The following is a 21,117-nucleotide window of genomic DNA, read 5'->3' on the forward strand; positions in this document are numbered from 1 at the left end:
GTGTTGGGAGATCCACTGCTCTCTTCAAAGCTGTCAGACAGAGTCGTTCGTGTCTTCACAGGCCTCTGCTGCTTCCCCTGTTGTTTTTTAGCTGTGCCCTGTCCCCCTGACAACTTTTTAAAATGGATAATTGGTTCACCAATTATCACCCTCTTTTCTATTTCAATATAAATATTTCAGACTACAAATTTCTATTTGCTGTTTTAGCTATATACCACAAATTTTGTATGTATTTTTGTTATATTAAACCATATTGTTTAACTTACATTGTAATTTCTTTTTTGAAATGTTAGTGTATATCCTAAGTAAATTTTTCTACTTAACTTTTTATTGACATCTAGCATAATTGCTTTAGGTCTGAGTAGGTATTATATTATTTTAGTCATTTAAATGTGTTGTGATTTTCCTTATAAACCTATTTACAGTAAATTTGTATAAATGATCTATGTGTAAGAATTTGTATTTTTTAGTTGTTGGGAGCAGTGCTCTAACCCCATTAGGTCAAGTTTGTTAATCTTCCATTTCTTGTTTTTTTTTCACTTATCAATAACTCACATAACTACATTAAAAAGTAGGCATGAATGTAGTGCAAGAAATTATATTCTTCTTGTTATAAAATAAAAATGAAATTGACTCCACCAAGAATTTGTGAGAATTTTGAATCTTTTAATGTCATCATCATTGTGAGTTCCGCTCCATCCATAGATCCTGGAAGCAAGAGTCTTCTGGTCCTCAGTGCACACTCTTTGCTCCAAACCCTATAGGTTATGGCTTCAGTGTCAAGTACAGGTACAGGGATCCCTGATGGGGCTAGAATCTGCATAACCAAGGCTTCACCTCCCTAGCAGAGCCACACCCTAAATTCCTGTAAGTACCTAGGACTTATACATTCATGATGGTCTAGGTCACCATTGCTTGTGAATCCTATAGACTCTAATCTTTTCCCATTAATGGGATAACTTCTCTCAACCTCTCTCTTGCTTTGCTACTCTTCTTATTGTTTCCTTTTACATTTTGTTTTCAAAAATTTCCCAAAGAACCTTTAGATGCTCAATTTAAACTACTGTATATTGGACTTGGGGGGTGGAGGAATGAGATGCTGCAACGTAAGATCTGGCAATAATGCCTACAATAAGCATATTTCCCTCCACAGAAAGGTCAGTACCTCTGTAAATATACGAGCCAACTGCCTGGCTTCCTGTTTTTTCTGTATCAAGTTCTTGTAGTACCATTGAGAAAGTAGCACTGGGTGGCTGAAAAGGTACCTGGCTAGTATCCAAGTACTGGGTCCAAGTTCAAGCTCTGCTTTTCACTAGCTACATGTTTTAAGATGTATATTACCCTCTTGGAGTCTCTACTTCTCATCTTCAAATGGGGACAGGAATTCTACAAGACTCTGAGGTCTACAAAGTCAGGGCCTGTGTTCCATTTCTTTTTGTATTCCTTGGGCCTAATTTCACTTCTGCTATTGTAGATCAAATCTTTGTTCTGAATGAAAGAGTAAATAAATTTATATCTTCAAGATTTTTTGCATGCACTGAGACAGCACATGAGTAAGCTGTTTGTAAACTATTAAGCACATGGCAAATGCATATTGTTATTATCCCCTTTCTATTATATTTCACAGCAATGTGAGATATCCTCAAATATGCTTTTATATCCCTCATCCTCAAATGTTTAGATCAGCCCCCAATATTTACATATTTTTCAGCAATTGTTTCATATAATCTGTACCAAAGGAAGAGACAGAAGCCACTTGAAAAAAAGTCTTAGGGATATCTCCCAAAACTGCTTATTATTTGAATGGCTTTATATTTTAAAATGTGTGCAGCCAATTTTTTGCTGTCTTGTGCTCCGAGCCTTCTTCATACCACAGACTGTGGGGTTCTGCCCCACAGATCCTGACCCAATGACAGATGAATAACATACAGTGACACACAGATGTTCTGCTCTGCCAGTCCAGCTAAGTGTCTCAGCTGCTTACAGTCTTCCTGGAGAGTAAACAGTTGTCAACCAGCTAGTGAGACTCACATTTATTTGGTAAAGATTAATTGACAAAGGCTTGAGTCAACACCACTAGAGGGTAATTGACATTGTGGACTTCCCGAGTAGAAAGCAGTTAAGCACCTGTGGTAAAGGAAAGGTTAGTCTTAAGACCACATGAGAAAACAAGCTAGCTAGAAAAACTCCCCACATTGCTTTGTTACTATTTTAATATAATTAACTAAAGGTAAAGGGACCAGGCTACTTTCAGCCAGATCTATTACTGAAGTTATGCAAACTCTCAGGCCTTTCAAGACAGTTTGTGGCTATTACTATAACCATCTTTAATATTTTTCCCATCAGCCTGATGGAACCCCTACAACAGACTATGGTAGATCAGACCCAGAAGTGCCATGACTTTTCAGACATGGTCCACATGTGTAGCAAGATGCCCCAAACCCCACTCCTCGGTATTTTTTGGCTCATTAAATACAAAAAATGAAATTCTACTTGGCCTTATATTGTTTTCTAAACCACAGACTGCTTGGGATTTTTGTTTTGTTTTGTTTTGTTTTGTTTCCATCACTAGTATGTTTTGCTCCTGAAGATTAATTGTTTTCTGACCCCCTGCCTTTGCTCAAGAAAAAAAAAAAATGCCCTGCCTGGAATGCATTCTTTTCATCAAAACCCTTCCCTTTCTGAAATATCACCTCCTTCAATAAGCCTTTCCTGCTCAGCCCACTATGTAAGTATGAGTATCCTCATACTCAGAAGCAGCTCACACATGCTCACTAAGCCACTCTGCTCCAGTTAAGAAGAAAATACTAACAGAGCATCTACAGCTTTCATTCAAGGAAGGCTGAGTACTTGTTAAGATCATTTAGCTGTTAAGCAGCAAGGAAAGGATTCAGATCAGGTGCTGTTTGATTCCAAACCCACCTGACTTCAAACCCGACCTCTATGTTAAGAGAGTCAGGCTCACAGGATGGGCAACCATGATAGGTGCATGCACGTCTTGCCTTGCACTAGAGAATTTTATGTACATTTTCCCTTTCTAGATTATAATCTCTCCAAGGGCGAGAACTCCCTAACACCTTTCTGTACCTCTTACATCATTGTGACATCAAAGATTCTTAGCAAATGCTTGTTAAATAAATGAGAGCAGACATTCTTGCTCCCCACTGATTTTATCTTGGATTCTAATAATACAGTAACCTTATTTCCAAAATCCATTCCCATACAGCTCAACACACGGTGGAACAAAAACTGAGAATTGGGTTGAAGAACTGGACAGAGATTAGGAAACACTTTGGTGAAATCACAACCTGTAAATAGACTTCAAAACATAGCATTCACTCAGCTGAAGCTGAACATTCTACAGCCTGGATTCATTTGGCTTGATCGTGCATCACTTGTTTACTCGGTGTGTGTAACACTCCATAGGAGACACAGTGTCCTTTATAGGCATCTCTACTGTGGGTCTGTTGTGGGCCCCAGGTAGTCATAGTCCCACTCTCTTGCTGATCATCCTCCTGCACCCCCAACACAACTAGACATCATACACTAACTTACAAATCAGCCTCCTTCCAACTGTCTTCCCCATTCTATCTAGTCTCTTCCTGCCTTATTTAACTTCCCAGTATCATATGAGTAATTGTTTGTTTGCTCATCCTGTCATGACTCTCATAAGATAGAGGTTGGGTTTGAAGTCAGGTCTTTCTCGGAGGTAAAACAGCACAGTGGCTCCTCGTGGTGGGTTTGGAATCAAACAGAACCTGATCCAAATTCTGTCCTTGCTGCTTAACAGCCAAGTGAACTTAGAAAAAAAATGATCTTAACAAGTACTCAGCCTTCCTTGAATGAAAGCTATAGATCCTCTGTTAGTATTTTCTTTTTAATTGGAGTAGGGTGGCTTAGTGAGCATGGACCTGACAGTGTTGGTTTAAAATCTGGTGACCATTGCATAGTTCCACTTTAAAATGCCCTGTGCCACATGAGTGTGAATGGACAGAGGCACAGACAGGCCCAGGGTCTCAGGTTAGAAAATATGATGAAGGGAGGGGTTTCTTCTAAAGAGAACTGTAGAATTGTCAGATGTGAATCTGGGCCTATTGTTCATTTCTCACTATGCATGTTCCCATGGGAGGGACACTCACTTGTTACTCTCGCTCTCTCCCGCCACTTCCGCTCTGTTTCACAGGAAGAGGCGGGTCCTATCCTGACAGAAACCGGTTCTGGTCTCTGTCCAATGGGAGTCGCTTCCTGTCCTGCACCTTCCGAACCACATCAGTGAAAAGGTGGAAGTGCTGGCCTGCCCACTGCTGCAGGCTTACCCCATGTTCTTCCTACTAGGAAAGGGATATTTCCATTTTCATCCACCTGACTCCTGAGTTGGTTGCAAAGACAGAAGAAAAGAACAGCCATTTATTCTCCTGCAGGCAGGACCTGCCTGACCTGAGAGGGCCTTCCCTCTGACCCCAAGCATCAGAGCAGATGGAAGCACAAAACCCAACCCTGAGGCCGCTGTATGGTGGGTCTCTTCACAGCCATGGGGCCTAGTCCCACTCGCCTCCCCCAGGTTATCGCCCAGCAGTTGGGACTTGGCCCAGAAGAGCACCTGCAGCAAGTATCCTGTGTTCTCCATCAAAGCGGCCTGGAGTCCGCCTGTGTCCCCAGCAAGCAGCACTCCCGCCCTAAAACCAAAGGGCGCAGCAGGGAAATGGGAGGGGTGCGGTTTGCTTCCTGTCTGATAACTACCAACAACTGGGCTTCTGCCCAGCAGAGCTAGATAAGGAGAGGGCACTCCATTTGACATGCCCTGAAGGCTGTCCAAGCCAGGGCTTAGGAGGGCCATTCCAATTTCAAATCCTGAAAGTTATAAGATTTTCCTGTGACTTAGAGTGATTTATAACATGGTTTAACCTCTCAAAGCCTCCATTTCACATCTGTAGAATATGGATAAAACTATCTCAAAGTGTTATTGTGTACGTTAAATGAAAAAGATAGTGTATGCACATTGTTTGGCACTAAGCTATTATTACTATCAAAAGTAGTAGCAATTAGTATTATTGTTTAAAGGAGAAAATGATCTCCACTGGGAGGCTCCTCTCTGGACCCGAAAGCTTAGTATCTGGAATTACTTAGAACTGGAATGCCAGCCTGCCGCTCCTGCCAGCAGCCTACTGCCAATTCTGATGAGACAGCTTAGAAACCACTGCCCTGGTGCCATAGAAAAGATTAGGACAGCTAGCCTTTTCCTTTTTCTTCACTCCTAATTTAAAAAGGTTGGGCAAGTTATACGTCCACCCACCTCCAAACCTTTCAAACAAGTTTCAGTTACATTCTTGCCAAGTAAAAAAACTAAAAATTAATAAGAGAACTTACTTAAAATAAAAAGTTGTTAACATCTTGATATATTCTGGCTTATCCAGTTAAGAGACTTTACAGAATGGCTCATGATTTCTACACCAAATTCTTTCTTGTACATTTTGTTTACACCCCACCCCTTCCTTAGCCTCAACCTCATGAGTGCAAATGGAAATCAGCCCTGGCTCCTGGCCTCCCATGACTACTTGGAGGTGGAAATCGTTGGTCTGAAGTTGGATTGAGGGCCCCTGAGGCAGACTGACACTCTTTGAGCTGATGCATGTCTAATACTGAGCAGGCTGTGACCAACCACACCAAGGACATGTATTTATGCAAGTGTGCTGTAGGGAGTGGTCTTCCTCATAAGTGAGAAAACAAGGAAGCAAAGTTCATTTATCCCATCAGTTGGCTGCTTCTCACCATTCACCTGGGCCCTGAAAAGCCGAGAAAATAGGATGTATTTTCATCTCCAAGCAGACTGTGCTTCCAGTCAATTTAGAGACACAGAGCCACAATATAATTCAATTTGGGGTGATTCCACGGCCTCTGTAACATCTAAAGCCCTAACGTACTGCTGACTCTTAGGACAAACTGGCACCGATCAAGAGTGAGGCTACTAAGCCATCACTGATTTCAGACTCTCACCCCTGACTTCCTATGTACGTGTTTATAGACAACACTTAATATTTCACAGAACCCAAGTTGCACAGGACCAAAGAAGACCTAAATAGCCATGTAGTCCATGTGCTGCCAAACACCTGGCAAATAGTTATATTGTTGTTAAATAAGCACACCCCATAGTCAGGAACTCCTGGACAAAGACTGACCATTCCATCTGGAGCTCCCCCAACTGTTAAAAAGCTCTCTCTTGAATTTGACCAATGGACATCCCTGCTGAGCCCACCTTTAGTCCAGATGTTACCTTTCTGGATGTTCGTTCACGCATATATAGCTGCAAACGTTTTCTGACAGCTTGATATTGCTAGGCACTGTGCTGGGTCCTGAATCAATGGGTAATAAGGGTAATCCCACTCCCAGCAGAGACACTGACAGCCCCTCCTTGACATGGTCCTGGGTTCTCTCATTCCCCTTGTCTCTCCCAACTGAACTTGCACTAACTGTCCTATGTCACTCTTTAAGTGTAGGCCCAGAATTGATAATTGCAGTCTGTTTAAAATGTGTAACAAATAAGTCCTCGTTTGTGACCTGTTTCAGAAAATGCAGTCTAACATTGGGCAGTCATGTCACCTTCCTGTTTAATTTTCTGTTCATATGAGGCAAAATAGCTTAAGATTTAAAAAAAACTTTTGGAATTAGCTAGCCCTGGAACAAGCATTTGTTTCACCTCTTACCTTGGAGAGCTGGGCAAATTGTTCAATCTGTCAAGACATTTTTTTTAAAGTGTACCATGGGGGCAGTTGGAAGGAGTAATGAGGCAGTGTATATACAGCACCTGACCTAGTCATGGCTCATTAAAAGCTGCTATTCTACATCTCATTGCTGTCATCTCCAAAATGCTGAAGTCCTTTTCACATGTGCTGCTGCTCCATCAAACTGCCAGGTGTTTTGGGGAGGACTGCATGGAGGTCCTAACACCTTCAAGATCTAACCCATCACCTTAGCCTGTTCTTTGGCATCCTGGATGTGTCACATAACCTAGTGTCATCTCAGCCCCATGGCATTTGGAGCTGTGATCAAGGTATCTTCTGTATCCTCATCTGAGTAAAGTATGACCAAGTAAGTTCAAGGGCGGCAGCCTGGGGTTTAATCTTACGACCTCCCTTCTAGATGAGCATCCAATTTTAAATTAGTACTCTTTGGCTGTGCTTATTCAATCAGTCACAATCTTGTAATATCTCCAGACTGTTTTATGAAGTCACGTCAGGATGAAATTCTGGCTACCTACTATTTCTGTATTATCTTCTTTAGGAAACATGCTGTGTGGCTATAGAACATGAAAAAACCATTTCTTTTTTTCCACAAAGTTTCTACATATAACATGCTTCCTGCAGAAGTTTGTAATTCATATCTTCTAGCGCAAATTATAATCAGGAAACATTATGACTTTCTCCAACAGAATAATAGTTTAACATTATTTTGTGAGAAAATAAGTATGTTTTACTCAGTAAAATGAGTTTAAAATTACAAGTTAGAAAAGTTTATCTAGTTGTTTCTGTATAGCATTAATTTGGGTTGCTTTGTTAAAAATTTATTTTATTTTTGCATCAGGGTTTCACTCTGTCACCCAGGCTAGTGGTGTGGTCACAGCTCACTGCAGCCTTGAACTCCTGAGACTGCAGTTGTGCACCACCATGCCCGGCTAATTTTTGTATTTATTTATTTTTCTGTAGAGACTGGGTACTGTCATGTTGCCCAGGCTGGTCCTGAGCTCCCGGGCTCACGCGATCCGCCCGCCTCTGCCCTTCAAAGTGCTGGGATTACAAGTGTGAGTCAACAAGATTTCTTTAAACCAAGGTTAAGATAAAGAGAAGGCACAGAATTTGATGTATTTTTGAATAGTCCAAAGTAACTTTTATTCTCTAATTAGTCGCCTCATGACTTTATTTGAATGAAGTAATGAGAGGCTAATTAAACCAGCTTTTAAAAAAAATATATTTTCTTCTCTTTCTCCAGGCAGTGGGTCACTTGGTGGCACTGCAGAACACCTGTGCTTTCCCTGTGCCCCATCACCTTCCCAGCTCCTGAGCTGTAGCCATCTCGGCTGCACCTGCCGTCAGAGGGCAGCTCCTCGGGCTCCTGCTCCTGGGCTGCAGGTGCTACCTCTGTGCAGAGGGCTTAGGAGGAGCAGTGAGCCTTCTAACTGCAGCAGTCCTGACAAAGCACTTTGTGAACCCCTCCGGGACATAAGGGCATCAAACTAGGAACAAAAATAAAGTCTCGACTGTGATTTGGCGATTTTACCACATACAAGGCCCGAAAGACAATTAAGATAAGAAAAGACAACTCTCTTGCCAGCAGGAGTATGATTGTACAGGAGTCTGAGTATACATCAGGGCAAGCCAAGAGACAGGGAGAAATAGAAAAGGTTCATGCAATTATGAATATGACCTGGAGGGTGTTTTGGAATTAGATTACAACAGGAACAGAATTAATGCCATTTTGCAACAATTTAAGAATTATGTATTTGAAGGAACTCAGTATTATCATGTTATCCAACATTATCCCAGTTGCTCATAAGACTTGCTAATAACCTGGATTGGGGGTGGAGGGTTGAGGGATCTAACGGAAAACATCTGTTAAAATTGACTATGATAATCATGTCTTGTTTTTGTGATCTTGCTCATGAGACAGTCTTGAAAGAGAGAACTGAGTGATTATCCAAGTAAATGTGTATTTCTATGCAGAATGTAGGTGTGTCTTGACTTTGCATTCCAAAATAAAAATGACTGATCTTTTCCATTAGCACAGTTTGGGTCAGCCTAACTGCCAGCTTTCATGATTGTATTTATTTATTTTCCCTAAGGAGATACAGGCACTTTGTGGGACTTCCCAGGCTGCTGCAAAATGATGGATGGTTGGGCTCTGTCTAATCCAAATGACACGGTGTGTCGGGAGCGTTGGTAATCGTATCCTGCCGACCTCAAAGCCCACTGCCAAAACATCCACAGCACAGAGTTTTGGCAACTTCACATAATCATAGCAAAAGGATTACAACGTGAAAAAACAGGCCCTGAAATAGCTATGAAAAGGGCCAATTCAGAAACCGATTCAGCTAGGACGTTTAGGCTAGCGCCTTCGCACGGTCACCTTGTATTTTCACCTCTTGAGTTGCCTTCACCTGGACTAAGGTTGGCAGCATTTGTGAGGCAAAGAAAAGATGCCCAGGGAAACTGGCTCTAGATTATAGAAATAAACATTCTCTTCAAGGGATAGCCAGCGATATCAGGCTCAGGACTCGTGAATCCCAAGCCACAGTGCCCAGGTAACTCTGATGTAGCAAGATTAAAGCTGTCTACCTAGTGAGATCTCCTGAAAGAGAAACCCCATGGCAAATCTAGAAGTTATCCCTTGTTTCGGTAAAGTGAGAAATTGCAGCTATCCATGACACTTTATTTACCAGTAATAATACAGTTTGCATTATGAGCGGTAGCTTGTTCACCATTCAACAAATGTTTTTTAATCACAGCAGGAATTAAGGGTGATTTGTGACCAGGTGCTGAACTAGAATTTCTCAATGACAACCCCAGCTTCCTAGGCCTCTTTCCATTCCAAGCATAAATATGGAGGCTCCAATGTGAAACCTGGGGTCCTTCTGTTCCAAAAGGGGCTAGAAATAAGAGAGATGAGGGTGAAAGAAGGACCTGCAGAGGCTGATGCCGTCTGGGTGCCAAACATCCTATTTGCTTGACTCTCCCTTGCTCAAGTTCCTGGACAAAGTAAAATTATAACACAAAATCCACAACATTTAGCACATGTTTTCATTAAGCAACTTTAGTCACTAAAAAAAGTGCAAATGCAGACTCCTGTATAAATCTGATTTGCCATGCTAGGCCAAGCTTATTTTATTACATACATTCTGCATTCTAAGAACTAATAACTTCATATTGTAAACATTAAGCATACAGAGTTAAAATTCAAGGCCACATTATATCATTGATTGTCTCTTTTGTCGTGTGTCTTTGGCTGGCCGAGATCAACTCGTAGTGTATAAATGCATAAGTTATATAATTATTATATAAAAAGGGGGGGAAAAACATTGACTTGTATACTTCATTCTGACAAACGCACAGCGTTCGCGACTCAAAGGAAAACTGGAGGCCGCCTACCCAAAATGCCTGCGTGATTTCTGATTGTGGCAGCCAAGAAGGCCATCTCTTACCTGACCCTGTGGAGAACAAAGCCCCCACATAATGATGAGGTCCTGAATGTTTCTCTTAAATATCAGACAATTCCAGTTAAAATTTTCATTTGACAAACAAAGAAAGAGATGCACATTTTTGTTTCTGAATTCTACTACTTCCCCTTTCTACATTACGCTGTGTCCTTTCTCCTAACACTGGATTTGGTATAACACTGACTGCATGAACCCTCAAGTCTCCGTAACTCATTGTACACAGTCCCCAAATGTCCTGAGTCCAGTCTTCATTGCTTGAGAAGTTTCTTTCCCAGCCCTGGTCTCCTCCTTCTCTGCCTCCTCCTCCTCCTCCTTCACCCCTCTGTCTACGATCACACGCTCACTCTATACACATCCTCAGTCCCACCTTTTAGTTCACAGTCCCGGCAATACTGTAAAGGAGTTGGAAACTTTGGGTCATCTTCACAGTTTGAGAAAGCTGACAGCTGTCCATCAAACGGAATGTAATTGATTTCAACCAAAACAGCACATACCGTGCAGCTGCGTATCAATGTCTGTTGATGGGCCACAGTCTCTCTCATGTCTTTTCTCTTGTTTTTGATATGTTTCTATTTTTAAATACAGGTAGTTTTCCTTAAAATGGCATTATAAACGGTATGTTAGGTCAAAACTGTGTTGTTTCTATTGCTTTAGTTTCATCCCAGTTTGCATTAGCGGGATTTTAAACTCTACTCTAAAGTTTATACATTTCTTAAGACCACTTTCTTTGGCACTTTGTCCTTAAGACTTCATGCTTCTACATACACTGTCTTTTACAAGGTCAGTCCACAGATATGTCCATATTTGCGACATTTTTAGCATCCTCCTCATTTCTGTAGTAAGACTTCAGTAACTCCCTCCCAAGAGTCTTTGGATCTCTTCCCCGGCTTCCTTCCCCAGCCCCAGTAAAGCTTTTTTCATTCCTCTTGAGGCACTTTTGATTCATGTTCTCCGATAGAGTTTGTGGCGATGGGCTGGTGAATGTATGCTGATGGGAAAGGCCTCCATCAGGCGTTTAGTAGTAAGTGCCCAGATGAGAAGGCATATGGCTGGCGGGGAGCCTAGTGTTAGGGTATATACCCCCAGTTGGTGAATTCCAGTATGGGTTTGGGGCAGCAAAAAAACTGGAAGATGTCACAGGGAGGGCTGGAGGATGGGGCGCCACAAAGTTCATCTTCTGTGGGTGGGCGTGATAGGAGCCCATGTACGGGAGGTCTGAGGGGTACTTGTACAGAGATGACTCCGGGGGGTGGGGCTGGAGGGCCTGGGCGATTCCGTGGAAGTCGAACTTGTAGGCGTAGCGCTTCCCGTGGACCTTGGTCATGATGTTCTTGTCATAGTAGTAACGGAGGGCGCGGCTGAGCTTATCGTAGTTCATATTGGGTTTGCTCTTCCGCTCTCCCCAACGCCGGGCCACCTCGTCGGGATCCGTCATCTTGAACTCCCCGTTGGTGCCTTCCCAGGTGATGCAGCTGGAGTTGGAGCTGTCCGACAGGAGCTCCAGGAGGAACTGCCAAAGCTGGATCTGGCCACTGCCTAATGAGATCGGGAGAGGAAGGAAAACTCCAATGAGCACAGGTTCCAGGGGAAAGAGGCCCTTTGTGATGAGGGAAGGAGGTGCTATTGGTGTGTCGCCCACATTCCCTTCACCAGGCCTGTCCGTCCATCCCTCAGCTGCAGGGGTGAGGACTGCTCTCACTCCATGGCCACCCATTTCTCCAGAGAACTGCCCTTGCCTTAACAGAGCCACCGCCTCACCCACCCCCAGGTATCCCACAGCTCGTGGACTGAACAGGGTAACATAGGCTGGCCCCCTTGCCTCAAGGAAAGACCAACTCCATGAGGCTATTCAGGCTCCAGCGCTCCCGTGGGATTGGGCTGAAACAGTGTCCAGCTGCAAGGAGGCTTGGAGGAGGCCAGAAACTTCCTTAGCGCTGCACCTGCCCTGTGCTTCTTCCCATTCTCTCTCTCCTGAGAACATGCCGTTAATCATTCACCTGCATAAGCAGCCTTACCCCAAGCTCTGCATCTAGGGAACCCGAGCCAGGATGATGGTCTAACAGATTCAAGACCTAGATGGAATGCAGGGAATTCATATGGGGCAGAGTTCAGGCTGGTTCCATCCATTTCTGACTTCCTTAAAAGAACAGCCAGATCAACCTGGTGTTTAGAGGATGAAAGAGCTGTATTTTTTTTTCCTATTTTGTGAAGCAGAAAAGTACTGTTATGTGGATGGCAATAATGACTTAATGCCATTTATATTGGCTAGGTCAAGTAAGATAATAAAAGTTAGATTTAGGAAATGAACTTCTAAAAGTTTATGGAAAAAATTGAGAATGGAAGTAAACATCATTATTTCTAACATAACATTTTGCTGGCGCTCAGAAAGCAATTCTGTCAAAACTTTTCCTAGAACAGAATTAACCCACTAAAAATGAGGAAGTTTAGAAAAAAAAAAAAAAAAAAAAGCTGGCTCTTTTTCAAACCAGATCACCCAGTTCCAGTATTTGGGCAAGGGCATCATAATGGAAACCAATGCATTGCCTGTGCCCTGCAATGCCAATTGTGTCAAGCAGCATTTCCAGAAGAAAAACCCCAACAATGAGTGATTGCAAGTCCCCTTGGGAAGCTGAATGAGACTCTTCCTTTGTCAAAGAGATCACATTTAGCTGGGTGGACAAAGTCAGAATTTTCTTGATTTCACTGAGAACATATAGATATGGCTTTGTTTTATGAAATTCAAAGAAAAATCTAGGCACATCTAGCTGCTATGTCACAATACTTGAAGATAATTTATGGCTCCCTAGAAGACAGCAGCATGTACATATTGACAATAGTATCAGTACCGAGAGAAGCTGAGCTGTGCTGAACATATTTCAGAAGCGTAAGAATGGATGGTAGGTGGGTCTTTCCTCCCGAACTCCAGTTATAGCACTGCCTTAGACTTATTACCAAAAGATTACCTTTTATTATATCATAAGTAATATAATTCAATGTGATAAAATGATTAAAGTAACTTTAACTGACATCTACTCAGGGAATTAATATAATGTAAAAATCAATTTTAAGATCGTTTTCTTCTAAATCCTTGCCAGCCTCCTATATGTATCGCCCAACTCATAAACCCTTCTTTGCATGTTGGCTACATGGAAATGGATATTTTTGTGAATTTATCCATACAATAGCACTGTGAGAAAGGTCAGCTTTTTCTGAATCTATTCTGGAAACTGCTCATTTTTAGTCTAGCAACACATTTGAAATGTATTAACAGCTTGTAGCTCATTGCAGTGGAAGCCTTTGCTTTTTCAGAACCACATATACACACTGCTTCCAATCAAGTTTCGTTGCCTGCAACATTTCATTAATATGCGTTTAGAAAAGACAAAGAATGGTATGGGAAAACCATATGGTCTTAGTATATATATTGTAACCAAAAAATTACAACTTGAAAAAAATTCCATAGATGACCTGGGAATAGGAAAAGGCATGGAGTTTTGATTTAACAGTCTTCACAGATGCTTCAATATAAACACATACGGTTGTTTGAAAATAAATATTCAGCATCAACTTTCTCCCATAGAGAAAGCAACTCCACAGACCTGCCAAAATCACACTCGGAATCGACTCAAACCTTGGCACTGCCTCTTAGCAATTTTTCCCTCACCCACTTCTCTTATAAACATGTGTAGGACAGAACCAGTGGACAAAAGTGATCTCATGTCTCTCCTACTTCTGAAGAGTTAGAAAGCAGGGGACCTAAATTCATGGCAGCAAACTCAATGCCCAAAGGATGGATGAGCTAATTTCTCACTTGACTATTTTACTCATTAGCCATAAAGACACAGGGCTCAGGACTGTGAGCATTTCAAGGGAGGGTCTATAGAAAGAAGAGATCTGTAAGCAAAATTCATCAGCTTTCAAAACTTGAAAGAAACCTGGAAATGCAAAATCAATGAATGTTTAAGTAAATGGTAGAAAGCATAACATTATGTCAAACTCATTAACTGTTAAATTTAATATTTGTAACGAAATTCACTGCATTTTGCAGTGTGTAGAACAAATTTTCTCACCGCAAAAATTCTCAAAAATGAAAAATGGTTGTTAAAAAATTGTCAATGGTAAAGGAGTTATTCTCAGTCATAAAATTTTAAGAACAATTTTTAAATTCTTATTTTACTTCCAAAACAATAACATTTAATGTGTGATGAGGTGCATTTTAGAATATAGAGATTTCAAAACAAGAATGCTTAGGGTTTAGGAAAGCCTAAAAGTGGCTTGGGTCACTCATGGGCCAAACCAGAGTTTACAAAGAGAAGCTCTTGAAAGACAAGAGCTTTCACTGAGTAGCATCACCCAAGAAAGGTAAACCCTTCAGATCTATTTTTGTCTTACTCTATCTTAATAACATCCTTGCAATGTCAGTAAGGAGCAACTGGTTTTTTCTTAGGGTAATTACCAAAATAAAACAGATTTGGGGGTAAAAAACAGTGGCAGGCAGCACTGCCCACCTACAGAGAACCCTGTGGATGAAAGGGAGTGGCTGTGGCTTTTAAGAAGACAGAAGGCACTCCTTTAATTTTACAGAGGAAAGAAATCTCCTAATACTGTTAAAAGAAAGGGAGAGAAACAGGGTAGCAAAGGCGTACACACTGAGCAAAAATGGGCAAAAAAACAAAAAACAAAAAAAAAACCCACAAAACCCGAAACGGTTTACAAACCACAGAGCAAAGCAGAGAGCTGCAGGGTGACTCAGCAGCTGTGAGTCTGGTGGAAACAGCGTCGTGGTGCAAAGCCCTGCAGCTGTCAGCTGATGAACAAGGGCAGTAAATACAGTCGTGAGGGGCCCCGCCAGTACCATGGTGGCAGTGGTTTGACGCCACTTTCTCTAGAAGCCAGGGGTGGTGCAGAAGATCCCGCGTGCATGGCCTGGACCCTCTGCAAGGCAGCAGGTGTGTCCTGAATGGAAGTCTTTGCCCGGAGGCTCAGTGAGGCTCAGGCATCACTTACTGGAGGGGGAGAAAAGCATGGTGGTAGGGAGCACCAACTTTGGAGTTGCCACTGCCTCAGGTGAATCCTGCCTCTGCCCTTTGTGGGCCCTTTGGCAACTCTCCCAGCTCTCTCTGCCTCAGTATCCTCATCTGTAAAGTGGGCATGATGGTAACAGTACTATCTTGCAAGATCATGGTAAGGATGAACTCAGTACATAAATGGTCTTGTCATAATTTCTTTGGGCTGAAAATCAGAGTTTAAGGAAAGATAACACTCCTCTCCTATAGCCAGAAATGCCTAAAGAAAGAGAAATACTGTTCAACCGGCCTTTTGAACCGTGAAGAAGCTTGAAAAGGTGCTATTCTTGGACTGACTGATATCCTCTGAAGGCTTACTGTGTGTCATGCACCATTCTAAATACTTTACATGTGTTGATTTATTTAATCCCCACAGGAATCATGTGATTAGGCCACTGGAGAATTGAGGAAATTGGAGCTTAGAGAGGTAGACTGACGTATTTTTCTCAGCGCCGGCAAGGGCTGAAATCCAGACCCTAGGCTGCCATGCTTAATCACTGCACAAACTTGCTTTCAGGCCTGGTTTATGCACACCTCTGCAGCCTCCCCAGGTCCTTTCCATGTTGTCGCCTCCCTGGGGGGCTCCCACTGGAGGACTGCACACTCCCACCTCCTAACAAATGGCAAAACATCCCTAACCTGGTCTGTTGTTCTGCAAGAGGCAGGATGTATTTTCATGTGCACCGCTGAAGAGTGTTTCGTTAGCATCAAGGGAGCCTCTGAACATAACCCAACAAAGCTCTTTCATTAGAGGAACCATGTTAGATTCTCAGCTGCTCTGATGGCACGTAAAGGAGCTGTGTTGCTTATAACCGATCCATGATATCAGAATGCAGAGACACACTGTTCTCAGCAGGAAAAGTGATGTCCAATGTGCACATCAAATGAATATTTGGGATAGAGATGTTGGGATGATGACATCATCTTGTGCATTCATACCATATGATGCAATCTTTCCACTTAAAATGAGGAAAAGGAATTTGTATTGTATGAAAAGCAAAGACAGCAATTTGTAAGTGATGAAGGATTTATTTATCAGAGAATAGAAAAATAGAATCAAACAGGAAGAAGCATTCTCATTAATACAAAGATAAAAGATTCTGGTTTCAGGGGAAAAATTCACATGAGCACAACAGACACAAACCTAAGGATAGATGGAGAGAAAGTCGAATTCATCATAAACTAAATGAAATAAACCTTTATCTTAAAGTCACTTGGCTGCAAATCAAAGGTAGGATTTTGTCATCTTCTCCAGGCCTTTTAAAAAGAGTCTTAATGGTATGAAGCGCAGTCCTGTTTCCCCAGGCCTGTGATGAGTTTCCAGTCTCGTTGCTCTGAGCTCAGGTCCCTCTATCGACAAAGGGCATCCCCAGGCTGCTGGGCCCAGGGCAGGTGTGGTGTTCCCTTGTGAGAATTGGCACTCTGCTTAGGAGCAAGTGACTCTGGTCCTGTTCTACAAACAAGCCAAGCAGTACCTTTGGGCTGTGACAATGTGGTCATGGACATATATATTTCATTTGGCCAATGTGTTAGTGCAAAGGCCAGTTTAGTCTTCTTTGGTGCAGCTTGACTCTTTCCTCCTCTTCCTTCCCGACCTCAGATTCATCGCCTGCACCTAAGCAGTTATTACCCTGAAAGGAAATCCTTGCTTTCTATTCTCACAGTCTGCATTTTGTAAGACCTCCTCTTCCCTTCATACTGAGTCAGCCACAGAGTAGGGCAAGAAAACAAAAGCAGACTTTGGAGACAGAGTTAGGTTACAAATCTGACCTCCCTTATCATTGGCTGTGTGACACAGGAAAAGTTACTTAACTTCTCTGGACTTCTAATTCCTCTTCTGTAGGATGGAGATAGTAACCTCCCAGGGCTGCCATGAGGCACAGAAGGGACCACAGACATTCTATCGGGGGCGTTCTGCGGTGTGGGAGCTGTTTGATTGTTATTTCACATGATTGTATTAACATTCCCAGAGTGTTTCAGCTTCCGTCATTTTCTTTTTTCTAATCTATCCTAACATTGCTGCCAGATCAGTCTTCCTGAAGCATGACTGATAATAATCATCTCAAAACACAGTGATTATTTGTATTTGAACGGTTATATGGCAGAGTTGCAAATGAAAAGCTGAGCAGAAGGCTGAGAAGAGACCACAGCCTCAGGAGCCTGGGCTACTAGATGAAAGCCAGCATGAGCAAAAAGGGCCTGGGGCTCTGTGTTTGGGACAATGTTGTAACTCCCTGTGTCCATCTCTCCAGCGACCGAAAGCTCCCTGAGCTAAAGGACTATATCTCGTTATCCTTGGCATTCATGTATGCAACAAATAATTATTGAGCACCTAGTCTAGGCCCCAGGCTAACTAGTTTTCTTTAGATTTTCAGCTGTAAAAAAAATTCATTGAATTCATTAACATTAACCAAAATTTAACATCAAAAATACAGATGCTCAAAAATGATAATGTTTCATGTTTTCAATGTGTAGATTCTCTTGCAGGGATGTACACTGATTAAATCTGAATTATTCCATTTCCAAGCTTATTTTGGCCTCAACATTTAGGAAATATAATTCCATCTTTGCTTGCAATATACCTGTAACATCTTGGCATTTGAATCTGCAGCTGGGAATATGCAGCATAGGCTACGAATTTCTGAAGTTGGTGCCAGCACAGCTGGTTCTGATCCGAATACAAACAAATAAAACTATGTAGTTGGCACTGAAACACTAGGACAGGTGACAAACCTTAGCAATGCACTGGTTACAAATGGGCTAATTAAGAATCTGCTCTTTCTTCTAGCATTGAAGTTCAGAAACAGACCATCGAAGATGAGCCTGAATTTGAAGTCCTGTGGTTGTATTAAGGCTCTCTTTTAAAAAATACTAGTTATTTTATCTGCTTGTATAATGGTTGAATTGTGTCCCCTCAATTCCCTATGTTGAAATCTTAACCCGCAGTATCTGAGAATGTAACCTTTTTATGGAGATAAGATCCTAAATAAGGTAATCAAGTTACAGTAAGGTCATGGAATGGGTATTCCAATCTGACCAACGTCCTTATGCAAAAGAGACATTTGGACACAGCGACTGACACACACAGAGAGATGATGATGAGAAGAGACACGAGGAGATGATGGCTATCTGTAAGACAGGCAGAGTTCCCAGGACAGATCCCTCCCTCACAGCCCTCAGAAGGAATGAAACCTGCTATCAGGACACTCTGATTTCAGACTTCCAGCCTCCAGAACTGTGAGACAATAAATTGTTGTTGCTTAAGCCACCTAATCCATGGTGCTTTGTTACAGCAGCCCTAAAAAACTATTACAGCTTGGATTAGGTTATAATGTTCTTTGCTGAAGCTGAAATCTTAATTTATAACCTGATTCATTTTTCCATTAAGGCAAATAATTCAGTGAGACCTAAAACTAAAATTTGTTCAGTCGAAGGAATTTCTCACCAATACCAATTTGCTTTTCAAAATAGCCACTGCCAAAAAGGTAACTTTGTAAGAAGAAAATCATCAGCAGTTTCTCACCTGGATTTGCAAGGCGGCTACTTGTTGGTCCAAGAATCTGATAAGGATCTACAGCAAAAAGAAACAAAGTCAAATCCTAGACATAGTTGTGACATAGTATGATGTGACTTCAGACGTAATGCCTGACTCAACTGTGTTTTCAGATTTCAGAGCTGAAAATGTCCCCCAACTCCAAATCAACTGCCTCCACCTCTTCTATGAGAGAAGATGTCACACAGCATCTCAGATGTCTTGCTAGAGGACTCCTAGTTGGTGGCAGGGCTTGGATTCCATCCCAGGATCCCGACACGTAGCTCAGGGCTCACACCAACCAATGACATAAAGAGGGCAAACATGTGCCAAGCCCCATCAATCCAGGGCTGTGCAGGCTGTGTTGTTCGGGCATGGAAAGTAAAATTTAAAAAAAAAAAAAAAGGATCACAAAGAAGCAGCCTGTGTGCAAGTAGAATGTTTTTTTCTATATTTATTGCATAGTTGGGGACATGTTTTAGCACCATCTCAAGTCACCTTGTGTGAGTAGGCTGATGACTTGGGCCCTATCTTATGTATGGAGCAGTCAAAAAGAGGCAAAAAATCATGTTAACTTCCATTAAAAAGTGATGCATTTTAGAAACGTGCTGCTGAGCCTGAATCTTCTCTTATGCTTATTCAGATGGCCCCTGAAACATACCTAACTGAGGACGCTGGTCTTCAGTTTTGGGCACTGTGGAAGGAGATGGTTGAGCAGCTGAAAATCCAGAAATACAAAAGGCAATTAACTGTAACAGATTTGGTCACGAGTCTTTGATGTTGTTGCAAAATCATTCTATCAGTTAATGTAGTTATTAACATAATAGTCTAAATCAGAAGCATCTTATGGTAAGGAAAAATTTTCCTTTCTAATGAAACCAAATGTAAAAACATTGTAACAAAAAAAGAGGACAGTCCCAATTATTTAAAAAATGGACACCTCCCAGTTTTTCCAAAAGTTAAAAAAAAAGAGAATTTGGGATGGCTTACCAAATAGATTACAATAAATCATAGTCCAAGATAAACACATAAAGGGAAACCATCAGTCAAATAAAGTAAAGCCAGGGATACTTTTAAGCATGGCCAAGATTCAGGAAGTCACCAATTATTTACTGTGTACTCAAACATCCCATGAAACATGCGTTTCTGAAGGTTGAAATACACTACATCATTCCTTTATTTTTGTTATGAAATTTGTGATGACCCAAATAGAGAAAGAATCACTGCAGTTAAAGATCAATTGTACTCTGTTGTCAATGGAACAAACCCACCACGTGTGTTGCAAAATCACAGATTAACCACAGAAATTATTATATACCCCATCAACAGTCATCAACTGCCTGCGACATGAAACTCAGGGCCATGGGAGCCAACACTGTACCTTTTGACTGGGGCGTGGGGTGGCCGTGACCGGTCCAGGCTGATCTCCTGGGAGGCTCATACGGTAAATCTGTAAAGACAAATAAATTGACTAAAAGATCAATCGTGTAATTTTTATAAGAGATGTTTTGGTTTCTTATTTGATTTTGCATTTATTAGAATAAATTGTGCGCTAAAAAATCTGGTAATCCAAAGAATATCCCATTAGATTTGAGTTTCATTTACAAATTAAAATTTCATATATGATAGGGGTCTAAAATTCTCACCCGTTTATCTGAAAACTCTCATTGACAGATTCTCCCAGAGGTTGCCGACTCTTCTAATTTCCTACAATCGTAAGTCAAGACCCTAATAAAAGTTTCTTACAATCTAGTTCACCCTGCTTCCACTGGGACTGATCTACATCTGTCTCTTTATTATCTTCATGACTCATCCAAAACACAGTCTACAATTTGGATAAACCAGCCCATTTTTGTTTGAGGTCCGCCCCTAAATCAATCAAACGACATTCAGCTTCTTTTTCTTCTTGCATCTCCTAGGAAATGCCTTATCTTTTTATTTGCCAGTTGCCTCTCTTAGCCAACTCTCATTTTCCCTTTATAATCTCATCAATTTATATTAAATTACTCTTATCTGATCTAGTGATTTTCGTAGGCAAATGTCTCCCACTTCTAATGTTCTAAATAAATTTAGAATTTCTCTAAAATGAACTGCATGAAACGAATTACAGGACTGAAACAGTATTGCTCCCACAGCACACTGATGATGACCTTCTGAGGTTAAGTACATGCCAAACATTTCTTTGTATTTATTTATTTATTTACTTTATTTATTTACTTTTTTATTTATACTTTAAGTTCTAGGGTACATGTGCATAACGTGCAGGTTTGTTACATATGTATACTTGTGCCATGTTGGTGTGCTGCACCCATCAA

General features: G+C 41.5%; 1 protein-coding gene across 5 annotated transcripts in view; it reads right to left on the reverse strand.

Annotated features, from left to right (window-relative positions):
• Nucleotides 1–7,854: 7,854 nt before the first annotated feature.
• ERG (v-ets avian erythroblastosis virus E26 oncogene homolog) overlaps nucleotides 7,855–21,117 on the reverse strand; it is a 212,000-nt gene continuing 198,737 nt past the window's right edge. For all 5 annotated transcript variants that reach the window (XM_011954030.1, XM_011954027.1, XM_011954032.1 and 2 more), the window contains 4 exons: nucleotides 20,184–20,252; nucleotides 19,464–19,520; nucleotides 18,794–18,841; nucleotides 7,855–11,740 (listed from right to left, as the gene is read on the reverse strand). In XM_011954030.1, coding sequence (XP_011809420.1) covers nucleotides 11,220–11,740; nucleotides 18,794–18,841; nucleotides 19,464–19,520; nucleotides 20,184–20,252 — 695 coding nt within the window. In that variant the 3' untranslated portion in view covers nucleotides 7,855–11,219. The remainder of the gene's footprint in view (nucleotides 11,741–18,793; nucleotides 18,842–19,463; nucleotides 19,521–20,183; nucleotides 20,253–21,117) is intronic.

This window comes from Colobus angolensis, unplaced genomic scaffold (genome assembly GCF_000951035.1).
Source record: "Colobus angolensis palliatus isolate OR3802 unplaced genomic scaffold, Cang.pa_1.0 Scaffold38, whole genome shotgun sequence".
Classification (NCBI taxonomy): Eukaryota; Metazoa; Chordata; class Mammalia; order Primates; family Cercopithecidae; genus Colobus; species Colobus angolensis.